At 45.9% G+C, this 14749-nt stretch overlaps 1 protein-coding gene across 22 annotated transcripts in view; it reads right to left on the reverse strand.

Annotated features, from left to right (window-relative positions):
- OBSCN (obscurin, cytoskeletal calmodulin and titin-interacting RhoGEF) overlaps positions 1 to 14749 on the reverse strand; it is a 287341-nt gene that overhangs the window by 96470 nt on the left and 176122 nt on the right. For all 22 annotated transcript variants that reach the window (XR_008309945.1, XM_053262303.1, XM_053262302.1 and 19 more), the window contains 7 exons: positions 12305 to 12337; positions 10584 to 10612; positions 7395 to 7508; positions 7008 to 7147; positions 4422 to 4622; positions 2673 to 2755; positions 1222 to 1395 (listed from right to left, as the gene is read on the reverse strand). Coding sequence is in view for 21 of the 22 variants with exons in the window: in XM_053262303.1 (XP_053118278.1) it covers positions 1222 to 1395; positions 2673 to 2755; positions 4422 to 4622; positions 7008 to 7147; positions 7395 to 7508; positions 10584 to 10612; positions 12305 to 12337 (774 nt within the window). In the remaining variant the exon portion in view is untranslated. The remainder of the gene's footprint in view (positions 1 to 1221; positions 1396 to 2672; positions 2756 to 4421; positions 4623 to 7007; positions 7148 to 7394; positions 7509 to 10583; positions 10613 to 12304; positions 12338 to 14749) is intronic.

Consider the following 14749-nt stretch of genomic DNA (forward strand, 5'->3'; position numbering starts at 1 on the left):
CAGGTGCTTAAAGTATCCCTCTCCCGGGGGAATCCTTCAATGCTCTGTACTCATCACGGGGTGCATTGTGGGATTCCTGGAGACCAGGAAAATGAGTCCAGACCTCCAGAGATCCCTGCTGCGCGGAGTAGTGCAGACTGTGTAGGCATGCAACGACACACCGAAGAAGCATTCAGAGATCGTCTGGGGGAAGGTAGGTCCTTCACTGGATAACACATGCCCACGGCCGTGTGCACACAACCTTTTTATCAGTTTAAAAATTTAAAAGATGAAGTTCAAACCCTCTGCCACAGGAGAGTCGAGTCTTGTGGTAGCAAGCATGACTGGTTCCATATGAAGGGGAGACTAGAAGGGAGAGCACCGTAAGATATTCCCCTCGGGGGATGGAGTTGCTCTTGGAAGCGCTAGGCTCCAAGTTCCCTCCCTGGCATCTCCAAGATAGAGCTGAGAGAGATTCCTGCCTGCAACCTTGGAGAAGCTGCTGCCAGTCTGTGAAGACAATACTGAGCTAGATAGACTAATGGTCTGACTCAGTATATGGCAGCTTCCTATGATGTGCTGGTAGCCACCAGTTTGGATGGCTTTAAAGTGGGGTTAAATGCATTTATAGAGAACAAGTATTTTAACAGCTACTAGTCTTGAGGGCAATATGCTACTTCTCGGCTCAAAGGCAGGATGCCTCTGAGTACCAGTTGCAGGGCAGCAGCAGCAGGAGAAGAAGCCTGTCTTCATGTCCTGCTTGTGGGCTCCCGGGCATCTGGTGGGCCACTGTGGGAAACAGAACGTGCTAGGATTTGGCAGTTCTGGGACCAAGAGCAGGGTACAAAATATACAAAATAAATAAATATTGGCCAGTTAAAAGGCAGCGGTCGGATAAGGGGCAGCAAGCTTGTTCGATGTCTTTAGCCTGAACATCCAAGTCTTTCGTAAAATCTCTTCTCACTGGGCAAGCAGCTCCAGTGGAATCATTAACCGTGGGAAGTATTAGGGCTAGATGTTCTGCATAAGCATCCCCTTTTCTGCTTGGAAACTGCTTCAAGGGGGAGGGAACAGGGCAGAGAACTGGGGGAATGGGTTTAACCCTTTTGGCACCTACCCAAATCTCTCATCTCAAAGTGACTTTTCCAGCAGAAAAAGCATTGCAGGACACAAGTATGGGTGTAAGGTTTGGTTTGGTTCTTCTAAGGCTGTTTGCTGCGCTGCTGCCTCAGATATACCTACTTGGAATGGAAGTGAGTGACATCAGTGATGTTTCTGAAGATAATGAGCTTCTGATTGGAAACAGCAGCAGGGACGCCAGGGCAGGTCTCAGTGTACTGAATATGATGGGTCTGGAGGAATTGCAGGTCCTTGACAAACTCCTCCTCTGAGTTCAGAAGGTTCTGAATAATGAGGCTAAACAGCAAAGGAAAATAAAAAGGAGGAAGGTAGTGGAACCATATATGGTCTTAGCAAATGAAGAAACAGACTTCTTACATGTTGAAGTTCACACACTAGAAAAGTAACTGCCATTTCAGCCCAGTAAGCACTAAAGAAGTTGGGTTGTGGAGAAAGTTCTCTGTCCCCTTAAAGACTCCAGACATATCTACACGACAAATGTAAAGCAGTTTCAAACCTATGTAACTATGGCTGGGTCCACAACTGCAAGGGAGGGAGAAGAGACGGTACCATTTCAGATTACAGCTGATGTAGAGACTTCTGAACACAAAGCAAGCTCCCAGCAAACACAAAACTCAGTCCTCATGGCCTGATGCCTCAATTGCAGCTCCTGGCTTGCCTCATAACTCAGACTTCTGTTCTGACTCCTTGGAGTTGCTGCCCACAGCCCAGCAGGCCAAAAACCTTTGTAGCCTCTCAACAATATACAGTGCCTCTGAATGTCCTTCCCCGCCTTTACTGAACAATCTCAGATCCCATGCAAAGAGGCTCTACACTTGAGCGTTGTGTAGAGCCTGGGAGAATTCCCCGCAGATGATCGGTCATGAAGCCCTGGGCAGCTACCGGCTCCATCACGGGGGCTGGTGGGGGCTGCAGGGATCTGGAGCCACCCAGACCCTAGAAGTCCCAGGATGCCCTATGAGAGTGTGCAGGGCATTCTGGGGGGACCCCCCGAGGCCGGGAGGCTTGTTGTTGCCTCCCGGTTGGGGGTCTACTCATGTGTCGTCGTGGTGGCACACGATAAAAAAACCAAGGTTAACAGAGCACTCTCTCCATTAACCTTGTTTAAGGGGAGGGCTGGCCGCCATGGAACCACCGAGCTGGCCCACGAGCCCGATGGTTCCAACAATCGCAGGAAAGCAGGCTCGGCTCCCTTAGCCTGCTTTCTAGTGATTGTGGGAATAGGTTCAAAGTTTCTCAACCTTGGGTCCCCAGATGTTGTTAGAATTACAATTATCTTCCCTAGCCACAATGGTCTTCAGTCATTGTGGCTGCATATAATGGGAGTTCAGCAACATCTTTGAACCCAAGGCTGAGGAAATCCCTGGCCTAACAAGTAATATTTAACTTTATATAAAGCCTCAATTCATAACGTGTGATAGTGACCCACCTCACACTGTTGTGTGATGAATGAGCTAGGGAAATGTTGTTACCTACTTTGGGTTGTATGAATGAGGATCTGATAATGATAAAGTAGAGAGCCCTCACAGAAAGTGCCTTCACAGAATACTCACCTCAATTTCTTTTTATATTCATCCTCTGAAACAGATTCTCCAGGGAACTCTGGAACTTCTGGAACACCCCAATCAGGTGACAGCTAGAACAATGAAAATAAGATGTCAGATTTGGCCATATTTGCTAACCCCATGTTTGTGGGGGTAGTCCAGGTTGAGTGTTTCGCAGATGTTTTGAGTGAAGGCAACCACTATTGGCTATCTTTATGAGGAAAACTTGTTGACCTGTAGAGAAAAGTCTCTGTTTTTAGACATTTGTTTTTTAAAATATAAACTTCTATCCTACCTTCATAAAATTCAGTTGAAGATGGCTTATAACCATTTAAATCATATCAGTTACAGAAACTGCTAAATATAACCACAGCTCTTGCCTGTGGGCTTCCCAGAGGCATCTGGTGGGTCACTGTGTGAAACAGGATGCTGGACTAGATAGGACTTGGGCCTGATCCAGCAGGGCTGTTCTTATGTAACCAATATATAATAAGAACCAGCTAAGAAACTCCAGTCAGAAAGCATCATAGGAAGTTTGCCTGAATACAATAGTGCAGTGTTGGGGAGTCTTTTCCAGAGCTTTGGGGTTACTGGCACAAACGTTTCTCTCTTCTCAATTTCCTAATAGTGGGGGTGCTGAGACTCACCAGAAAAGCAGCAAAGGCAGTTAAGTAAGATCATATGGAGAGGGTTGGTCTTCCTGTTTGGTAGGCTCAGGACAGGAAAGGCATTTTATTGGTCAAAACCACCATCTGAATCAGGCCCAGAAGTTAACAGGTAGCTATTACAGATGCTACTAACTGCATTGAATCTTTTGCTGCCCTGCTTGCCTCAGTGAAGAGGTGGGTGATGGGGCTCTGCACCAGCTGAATCCTCCAAGCTCTATTCAGGGGAAGGCTTGAATTGGCACAAAGCAGGCTACAAGTGGAGTCAACAGGGGGCCATAGAGGAACCTGATTTAACTTTAAAGGAAAAGGGGCAAATGAAGACATAGAGCAGGGATTCTCAAACTTGGGTCTGCAGAAGTTAAGGCTATTGGGGCTGGGGATGATGGGACATGTCATCCAACATTGTCTGGGGACCCAACTTGGAGAAACCAAGGCACCAAACAAAAACCTGTCAGGGTCAAGTGAATTCTTCAGTGACACAACACAGTAAATTCTCTTCCAGTTCTATGGATCTTTGATTCTCTTTCAAAGTTTCGGGGAAATATTCACACAGTTCTGGGATGCCTGTTGTGATGGTTCCCGTATCTGCTATCACCATTTATCTTCAATCGTCCTTTCCTGTAATATCTTTTGCCTTTAATAGCAGGAGAATGATTTAGGCATGGAGTGTTACTCCAATAGAGAAAGTCAAATATTTTACAAATAAAGATGATTTGTTTCAGAAAGAAAAACAAAAAGAAATGAAACAAAAGTTGATCCTTCCCCAGAAACACACAGTTCAAAGCACAACCAGATCCAGTTATAGCTGGAGTCCCTTTCTGCCAGCCTGCTCTTTGGCAGTTAACGTCCAACTGGCTCTGCTTCCTAAGTTCTGAGATCCATGGAACTCTCCCTGTCAATCCCAGTACCTAGCAACAGTTGCCATGCTTACCTCACTAACCCCCAGACCAAGCAACATTAAAAAACAAACAAACAATTGTTAACTAGTGAGTTCTCCATTCCTTTAATTCCAAGTGGAATCTCAGGAGCCAGAGAAGCTAAATAAGCCAATTAATTAATATTCAGTGTGGTGAAAATGGATGGTTCTCACCTTTAACCTCTTATCCAGATAGGCTGGAGACACCCAACCTTGTCTGGAGGGGCTGGACTTGGTGGGTTTGGTCCTAACCAGCCATTTCAGAGGATGAGCAGAATCCAGGACCTCCACATATTGCCCATCCTTCAGGGTGATGGTTTCACGGTCAGCACCCATCGGCGTGTAGTCAGCGGTGACCATGTAGATGTCAAAAATCTGCAGGGACAGGATGGGTTGTGTATATTTTCTAGAAACCAGGGCTTTGAGATTCAGAAAGGCCCAAACACTAGTTGTGCTGCAGACATCTCAAGCTTGATATTAAAAGAGACTAAACTGCCTCCAAAGTTCCTGTTGAGTTCAGCTGCTGCTCCATACACTTAGAATGAGCATCAGTGCAGTCGATTGGTCTGCATCCCAAGTTCAAATTCCCGTTCAGCTTTGATTTTACTGGAATGCTTTCAGCAAACCACTATGTTTTTGCTTCTCTTGCCCACTTCATGAAACAGCGCATGACAACGTAATAATTACTAAGAGCGTTAGTGTGGCTGATAGCGAATAATCAAGATTATGACCTAACCCCTTGGAACGCAAAATAAAATATCAGAAGATATAAAAGCATGATTTCTGATGCACCTAATTCAACTTTTGACCTCTAAAGACATGCATACGTTGTGTTTTCCAAGTCAAGAGGGGAAAAGAAATGAATTCTTAAAATAAATTCTAACAAGATCCCACAATTGCATACAAATGCATCTTGGCCACATGTGGCCTAAATGTTAGCCAATCCTAGTTTGAATCCTAATAATTTTCCAGCTGCAGATGATCAACAGCACTTAAAATATTATACTAGGATGATTAATGGTGTTATCTTCACAATTGTGGGGGTCCTCAACAAGCTAGCTTCTGTTGGGCCCCCTTAAGGCTCATGAGGGGGTTTGTATATCTTGCAGTGGTGGGTCTTTTTTCCCTTCCTGCAGCTGGTTTCCCCTCAAAATGACCCCAATATAAGCATCATTCCAGGGCACTGTAGGGGAAAAATGACAACCACCTTTTAATTTTTTTTCACCAACAATGCCCCAGAACAAGACTATGTCAGACATATTGAGGGGGGGGGGGAGTGCAAACTGCCAGCAAAATGGTGGCCAAATTTAATCCTGCCCAGGGAGGCACCAAGGGTTAGGGTGCCCAAGGCTGCCACATGCTGACAATGAGCCTGCTGATCATCTTATTAACAGAAGCTCTTCAGTTTTCCTCTCAAATCTGCTCCTTTCAGGTCAGTTTCCCAGACTCAGTCACTAGAGCGCTTCCCAGATAGCCCGCTACGACAGTGGTAAAATGCTTGGGCTTGGCAGATCACATTCAAAATGTAAATAAAGGGTTGAAGCTGTTTTTGTGCAAAGCCACCAGCAGGGGGAGTAGTCTTTTCTAGCTTGCGCAAAACTCCGACAAGGGGAAAATACAGCTATTTTTGCAATGCACATGCAACGTTGGAGGACTGTTAACGCAGCAAAACAACCCGAAAGAAGGCATTTGAAATGTGAATGGCACCTTGCTGACAGCACAGGGACTGCGCTGTCGATACACAGGCAGTATGGAAGCACACTAGGAGAATATGTAGTGACACCGTTGTAGCGGGTAATCTGGAAAGTGCCTAGACAAGGAACACCCTTTCTGAAGGCCTGAGTTGAGGATCCAACTAGACATGACAGGGTGGTCACATGTATTTTAGCCACATGTGTATCCCATTTACATATAATGTGGAGTTTACTTGAAAAGGAACACAGGAGAGGAAAGGGAAACCTACTTCTCCCGTTTTATCTCCATTGCTTTAAGCACTTATTTCCCTGCTCCACTCATTTCTGGTGTCAGAGCTGGGCTGGGGGAAAATGGCTCAAAGCAATTAATTTCAGTGAGGTAAGGTGTGGCAGAATTTGCTTCTCTCTTCAGCATGCTTTTTTGATGTAAAGATTAGAATACATTGCTCAGCTGCTCTGTCATGTCTAGTTTTTCCTCAGAGTGTGAGTGTGAGTGTGAGAGTGTGTGCGTGTGAGTGTGTGTGTGTGTGTGAGAGAGAGAGAGAGAGAGAAAGAGAGAGAAAGAGAGAGAGAGTGTGTGAGAGAGAGAGAGAGAGAGACAGACAGACAGACAGACAATTTGGTTGATTCATGTATTCATATATCTGATCCAGCCAAAAGTGTGTCTGCCTATTTTATTTTTCTTCCTCTCCAAGGCCAACAAAACAGCAACAACTCAACTTTACTTTGTAATCCAGAGAACAATTGGGTGGCTAATAAATACAGTTGTTGCTGTTGTCACTGTTATTATTTATTATGATTTGAAATAATAATGCTATTCTGATGTTGCCTTTAATGATCCTAAAGAGATCTGGAACATATGATCCACTGAGAATGTTAAATTCTTTTCCCTAGGACAGGGGTTCTAAAACTTGAGGCCCAAGATGTTGTTGACTACAACTCCCATAATCCTTTGGCCATTGTGGGTAGGGATGGTGAGAGTTGTAGTGCAACATCTGGGACCCAAGTTTGAGAATCCCTGACCTAGAAAATGCTTGCACAGAGTTTACTTATACAGACAATCTACCTCTCCCCTTGCATCCCCTTCATCAGATTCAGAGGACGACTCTTGAACCGTTGAAGAAGGTCTGGACCTGCCATGTCGTGGAGATGGGGATGGTGTTTTTGATTCATCATCGCTGTCAGCTCCAGGGACTCGAAGTGTGGCTGAAAAGGGAGGATAATCTTATTTTATATTTATTTCAAACACTTTTATGTTTTTACAATGTCTGTTATGACTGCAAACCACCTTGAGGTATTTGAACAAAAGGCGGTATATGTGTAAACATAAATACAATAAAATGAAAGTGTGTCTGTGCACACACGACAGACAGATTGTTGGCACATATGACAGATAGACAACAAACCACTTCACACAAATAACTGGGGTCATTTGCACTGAGCAAACTGTTACCTTGACTTATCTTTGCAGACACCATTTCTGTGATCTGTGATGTCAGTTTCTGGAGAAATTCCTCGGTCCCAACCTCGGCAAGTGAAATATGGCTCCTCACAGCTTCCCCTTCCCCTGCCCAAGGAAAAATGTGGTATTAAAGAACATGAAAACATACAAAGAGCCCTGCTGCAGCAGACCAAGGGACTATCTAGTCCAGCATGCTGCTTCCCACAGCAGCCAATAGCAGGAGCGTAGCGAGCCTGGCAGCGGCCCATGTGTGGCCACCGCCACAGCCCCCTGGCCCCGCCCCCACATCTGATGTCAGACACAGGGGCCAATTGATCTCCCTCCTAAATGGGGCCGTGCGGCCCCGTTTGGAAGGGAGAACAGCCCACGCTGCATCGGGCAGCGTGGGCTGGAGCGACTCTCCCTGCTTTAAAGGCAGGGAGACCCATTCTAGCCGCGCTGCCAATGGAGCGCAGGCCAATCTCTCTCCTAAATGGAGCCATGTGGCCCCATTTGAGAGGGAGATCAATCGGCCCTGCTGCATTGGCAGCGAGACCAAGAGCAGCTCTCCCTGCTTTTAAGGCAGAGAGAATCACTCCAGGCGTGCTGCCAATGCAGCGCAGGCCAATTTTGGCTCCAAACAGGGCCACACAGCCCCGTTTGGGACCAAAATACCCCCTCCCCCGTGTCTGACATCAGGGGGAGTGTCTGGAGCCACACTTGTGGCCCCTGATTAGTGGCGGCCCAGGTTCTTTGAACCTGTTTGCCCAATGGTGGCTCCGCCCCTGGCCAATAGGTTGCCTCCAGGAGTCACCAGCAAGGCATGAAAGCAAGAGACCTCTCTTGATGTTGCTGCCCAGCAACTGGTATTCGTTTGGCATGTGCAGAAACCCCAAAACCAGTCTGAATTCAAATTGAATTTGAACCAAAATAGGTTCTGGCCCATTTGCCCGAACTGGCACAGCAGTTCGAGTGCCAGTACTTGGAAAGGGGAATCTGCTGAGGATTCCCCTTTAGAAGTAAAGGGGATGGGAAATCCTGGGGAATCCTATCCAAACTGAATCTGGGGTGATTCGATTCAGGCACAAATCGAATCAAAAAAACCGATTTGTGCGCATACCTAATCACTACATCTTGTGGCAGTGAATGTTTAAGCATTCAATTTAACAATGCAACATCTGAAAATGCCATACCTTAAAAAGACACAAACCTGAGGTTACTAGACAGGCAGGTCTTAAAACAAGTTGGTTGGTTCAGACCAACACTGTCCAGGACACACTATAAGGTCAGGGATGCGCCAAAAGCACGCCCACCCTGACATCACAGCAGGATGTCCTAACCTGCTTTCAGAGCATCCCTTAATCGCATGAGCAGGGATGTTGATCTGAGTCACCCCTCTACACACACTCCAAAGCTTTCAGGTGAAAAACCACCTCACACAATTAATGAATGCCCCAAGTGTTCATTGGGACGTCCGCCTCTGACAGAGCAGGTGTGTTCTTGGCATGTCCCTGACCTTAGTGTGTGTGCTGGGCGGCGCACATCCAAACAAACCCAAGAACAGCACACTTACACAAAGCTAAACCTATGAAACAACACTGTAGAAACCATGAAACCTATAAATGAGTCAGACCATTAGTCCACTAGCTCAGTACTGTCCATACTGACTGGTAGCAGCTCTCCAGGGTTTGCCAGGCAGCCCTGCCTGGAGACATCAGGGATTGAACCTGCACCCTTCTGCATCGGAAGGAGGTGCCCTACCCTTGAGCTATGACTCCCCTTCAACTGAGTCACTTTTCATGTGACTGTGGAGGACATTCATGCAACCTCCCGATAGGAAAAGTCCAGTTTTTTAAATCACAGAAATGGGCAACTGAACCATATGTTTGTTCAACATGTAGTTTGGTCCTGTGTTTTTGTTTTATTTAAATAGCAGATGTAGGGAGGTCGGTGGGCTTGCACCATGGTCCAAGAGACTGAGCCCCTCCTGTGGCAAGTATTTAAAAATAAGAAACTATAAATGTGCTAAACTACTCATTACATGTAGTATGGCTCCCCCCTCACATATTCCTTTGACTTGGGTTTGAGTTTTCTGCAAATATTGTCAGATTTTCCAACTTACCTTTACAAAATAAAACATATATACAGAATATGTAAATTTTAATGGAAAGCTAGATTTCAGAAAGACTTTGGAGGGGGACCAAAGGCCTATGGGTTCAATGCACTGCATACAGTATACCCCTGCTCTGCTACCTAAGGAATGTTCTTATGACACAAAGAGGCAGTGGCAGCTGGTACAAACAAGTTGAGGGGGGGGGAAGCCTCAGGTGCCTCTCTCATCTGCCCCACCCTGAGCCCAGTGGGGTGGTAATTCACCCAGCTGGGGAGTTCAATCCCTAACTTGGCAAATTACCAGCCTTCTGGGCTTAGAATGGGACAGACAAGAGAGTGCGGAGGGGGGTAGCTGGTACAGGGCAGAACAGGAGCATCACAGCCTGCATCGTATTCCGCCCCCCCCCCACTCCCAAAGCTCATTTGTACCAGCCACCACTGCAAAGAGGTTTTTTCACTCTCTGTAATCAGATGTCCCCCCTCTCTTCCATTTCTCAATGAGGCTATTCGCACGATGGGACGAAATCGGGCCAGCCTCCGCTAGCCCGATTTCATCACACTGTGGAAACCACCGGGCTCGGCTGCAAGCCCAGTGGTTTCTGGGCGGGTAACCCGCTCAAGTAGCCCGCCCCTTAAACCGGGTTTGCAGAGCAAGCGCTCCTCAAACCCGGTTTTGGGGATTGTGAGTAGCTGCAGCTACTCATGGGTAGACCCCCGGCAGGAGGTTGAAAGCAGCCTCCCAGATCGGGGGTCTTTCCAGTATGCCTTGTGCACTCACACGGGGCATACTGGAGCTTCCGGGGGGCGCGCGGCCCACAAACTCCCCAGCCCCTGCCGGTTCCGTCACAGAGCCGGCAGTCGTGTGGGCAGCCGATCCGGCCACCCAGGCAGGTCTGCCCAATCGTCTGCCCAATCGTCTGCTTAGCCCGCTCTCCCCGCAAACCCAGACAAAGCGGGTCTCACTGATCGGACAATACATGACTAAATCTGTAAACCTATTCGAAATAATTATATGGAGCACCAAACTGTGATCTATATTCAGAACATTCTGACATTTGAGAGTAGTGAAGTTACAACAGCTTTTCATACCTTTCCTAGCTTCAGGAGAAACCCCAACTCTGCAAAAGAGAATAGGGAAGACAGAAATCATAATTTTAAAAGGAAAGGAGAAATGTGGGGGCTGCTAATGTTAGGCACTGGACTATTGCCAGGTTTTTCTAAATGTCAGACACACAAAGTTTCAGTTCTTGGGTAAGAAACAGTGGCTGTCTTCGGACGTCATGGAAAACCTGATGCAAACCCACCTCAGGTTTGCCCGCCGTGACAAACGAATGCTCGGAACCACGATTCCTGGACCCAGTCCCAATTCCGATTCTTCCTCCAAACTGCCTCCAGTGTGGCGTCCAGTTGCACAAAGAGGAGGAAGCTCCTCCCCCTCTCCAGTGCCACTGGCTGCCGCGACTGTCCTCCTTTTGTTGGAGGAAGCCGGCACAGCCAGTTCCTCCCGCTTTGTAGTCTCCCAGACTACAAATGAGGATCGCCTGGAAGCACGCTGGGGGAATGGACAGAAACTGCAGGCCGCTGAAACCGCAGTTTCAAGGTACACCTGAAGGCGGCCAGAATGAAAGGCACAAATTCAGTTCACTGGCAAGTTCTCTTTTACAAGCTGCACTGGAAGTGAATGGAGGCAAAGGAAGAGCTCTACTGTGCATTGACCACCTTCCCCCCCATCTCAAATCTGCTGTGGGCCAGAAACTGGCAGAAGTCCTGGCTATTTCCTAACTAAACCTACAGTATTCTGCCAACCATTCACCCATAGACACGACAGTGGCAGACCTGTTTGTTGACACCTGCATCTGTCCCAATGGCATATAAAGTGCAGGGGGTCTTATTTTTAGAGCAAAGGGGGCATTACCACCCCCACTGCAGCCTGTCCCTTCAGTGACCTTTTCTCTTGAGCTAAGCTTCAAAACCAGAAGTGAACTCACTGTACTTGGGATAAAAGCACTGAAAGAGAGGAGCTGCGGGAGGATTCTCTTATCTGTGTGCCCTTTTTACTCTAGAAATTAGACAGCTCTTCCAATCGCCACAATTTTTACTTGCCTGGGCTAGACCAAAGTGAAACAAATGGTTTTGCCACTATTACAAACCCATAGTGGGCCACTGTGTGAAACAGGATGCTGGACTAGATGGGCTTTATGTTCTTACATATTGAGGCTGTTCTATGTGCAGCCTGGGCTTGTCTGCATGTGAGAACTGCTGGCAGTGCCTCGGCAGCAAACCCCCCAAATAGGCCCACCTGTTGGATGAAGTTAAGGGTGAAAGTGTGCCCTTAACCCAAGCTAAATGCTCATGTGTTGGGTGCCGTGTGGCACCAACACAGGAGCAGCCTCCTGGCCTGTGCATTTGGGGTGGGGATCCCCAAAATGCACCACACACAAGCGCAGTGCATTTGGGATTTCCAGGGGCTGGAACAATGGGCCCCGGCCTCCGACCCTCCGCACTGGGCATGTGATATTTGCAGCCAGTACGGATCCAACGTCTGTCTGCAGAGAAGGTAAGTTTCAGCAGCCTTCCTCCTCATGCGCCCTTCTCACTGATCATGAGAAAGGGCCCTTTGGCCCACAACACTGCAGGGTTAATGGTAGTAGTGATGAGAGGGCTTTTGTACTTGCTCTTCACACCCATCTTTTGCAAGAAGCCATGGACATTTACCTTCTTATCAGAGCTGAAAGGCAGCATTTTTTTAACTATCACCAAAATCACAGAGACATGGTGATATATAAACTAGAGCACTCAAACAACATTACCCATGTTCTTTCCTTTCCTTGTCTTCTTCATACCTGCAACAACCAAAAAGGGGGAAACTGTATATTTCCACTGAAAGCAGCTACTTGAGAATTTTTTAGCATTTTATAAGCCAGGCAAGACTGAAAGCATCACCTGAGCCTCCCTCTCACAGATCAGTTAATGCTTTACAACAATGCAGAGAGGTGAATGGCAGAAGCTCCAGATAGTGTCAAATCCATATTCACGGAGGTATATAGCCCTATTCATACATTATGTTCAATGCTTGTAAAATCAGTGTACAGTGATTGTACATATGTAGTTATTAATATGTTATACTGAATGCACTTACAGCAGCATACTTTCTATCTGTATCACGCATCTGAGAGGATCAGTACCCAAGTTTTCATTTTTTTTAAAGTTCACAAGATTTATGTTTTTTATGGTCTTTTATCGTATGCTTGCATTGTGTTACTCATCCCTAGGCTTTTAATATCTTTTTACTCTAAAGATGTAATCACCCCTTATACTTTATGCTGGTCTATGACCATAATAAAGATTGAATTAATTTTATTTTGATTTATGTTTTAATTTGTAAACCATCCCAAGATTTTATATGGGGCAGTATATAAATGCAATATATAAATAAATAAATTTTAAAAATTAATGCATATATAGTCACAAAGATATATAGTTGTACACAAAAACATATACTTTTATACAAACCTCTGTGTACGGAGCCTTACATTAGGCTTCAAAGTCACCCAAATTTGACTCTGAAGGATGAAGGTTAATCCTCCATTTTATTATTTGTTTTGTATTATGAATTTAGTTGCTTATGCTCTAAAATGGCTCACTGTATGTTTTAATAGCTTGTGTGCAAAGGTCAAACATTCAAAGTTTCTGTTAAACTGTTCTATCTAGAAACTGAAAATTTTTGCCTGGTTTTTGTTAGTTCTAATTTGAGAACCCTTCCAAGAATGGGTAGAGTTACATGCATAAAAAGAGTTACATGGATTTGGGCAGTTGAGGTAGTCTTGGAGAGACTACCTGAGACTAACTGAGTTAAGAACTGTTGAAAATAATGCTGAGAAATCACTGGGGAGTTATTCACACATGGCTTTATGCCATGGGGCATCTGGAGAGCAAATCTGCTTTGCAGCAGATTCGCAGATGTTTAATACGGGGGATTAAATGGACAGTTCACATAGGGTCTGCTCCTCTCCGCAATCCCTGGCAGATCTTTGTCCTGTGCGTTCCCACAGCTTGCTCCGGGTTTTTCCTCCAACCAATCACATCACAGAGGAGGAGGTGAGAGAGCTTTGTTGTTTGACAGCTGGTTAGGGAAGAATGGTATGATAAGTTGCCAAGCAGCCGGATCAAACAGCAGAATGCTTAACCCAAATCTGACCCAAATCTTTGCTGATTTTTATAATGAACTTGCCTTTGTGAAAGACTGCCTTCATCACTGGATGTTCCCACCCCCCAGACCGTTTAAGAGGCAGGGAAAGTTAAAATAGAAATCATCGCTTTCTTTCTGTCATGATGAAAAATGCAGGCTCATGGAATCAGTTCAGACAAAAAAGGCTAAGGTTACATCGAAGCTGTAGTCTCCATTCTGCATATCTAAAGCTCCCTGTTGAAATAAGATCCTCCCCATCTCTGGCAACTTTTTAAAAGGTGCTGAAGAAACATTTATTCACCCAGGCTTTTAATTAGATTTATGGTTTAAATTTTTAATGCTTTTTAAAAATGATTTTAAGGTTAATGTTTTTAATGTTTGAATGATTTTAATTGTTTAATTGGTTTAGTTTCAATTTTAACTGTTAAATTGATTTTAATTGTTTTTATTTGTTGTAAACCACCCTGAGCCATTTTGGAGGGGTGGAATATAAATCAAACAGACAGACAGACAGACAGATAGACAATAAAGCCTATATAAAGCATAGGAAGACCCACATTTTTCAGTTTATGCTTGCAAAATTTCTTCCCGCCCCCCCCGCCTTCTGGACTCCCTCCACATAATTTCACCAATCTGCTAACCCACCCACCCCAGTGCTTGCAACTGCAAATCACTCAGAGCAGACCATACCCAACACAGCTGTCAAACTCCCCTTTACTGAGTTTTGAATGAAAAATGCCGAATTACTGGCAATGGCCATTTCACACATCACAGAGAAACCTCGGGGCATAAAAGAAGCCTTGGGTTGTTGTTATTGTTTGTGGCGGGGGGTGTTGGTGTTTTTTTTTTAAGTCACTGAAAATAGAGGGCTTTTTAAAGCTGGGCATAATTCGGGCTAAGCCAAAATGCACAGCCTTGATTTGGGTGGGGGGAGGAGGAACAGAGCAGAGGCACTCTAACCCCCGGACCTTGGTCCTCCAAGGTCTGGGCGGGGCTCCAAATGGCTGGAGCCGGGGGCCTCCAGCAGCCACCCTGTGCTGTGGCTGCTGGGGGGAGCGGAGCAGTC

The sequence above is a fragment of the Hemicordylus capensis genome, chromosome 6, assembly GCF_027244095.1.
Source record: "Hemicordylus capensis ecotype Gifberg chromosome 6, rHemCap1.1.pri, whole genome shotgun sequence".
Lineage (NCBI taxonomy): Eukaryota > Metazoa > Chordata > Lepidosauria > Squamata > Cordylidae > Hemicordylus > Hemicordylus capensis.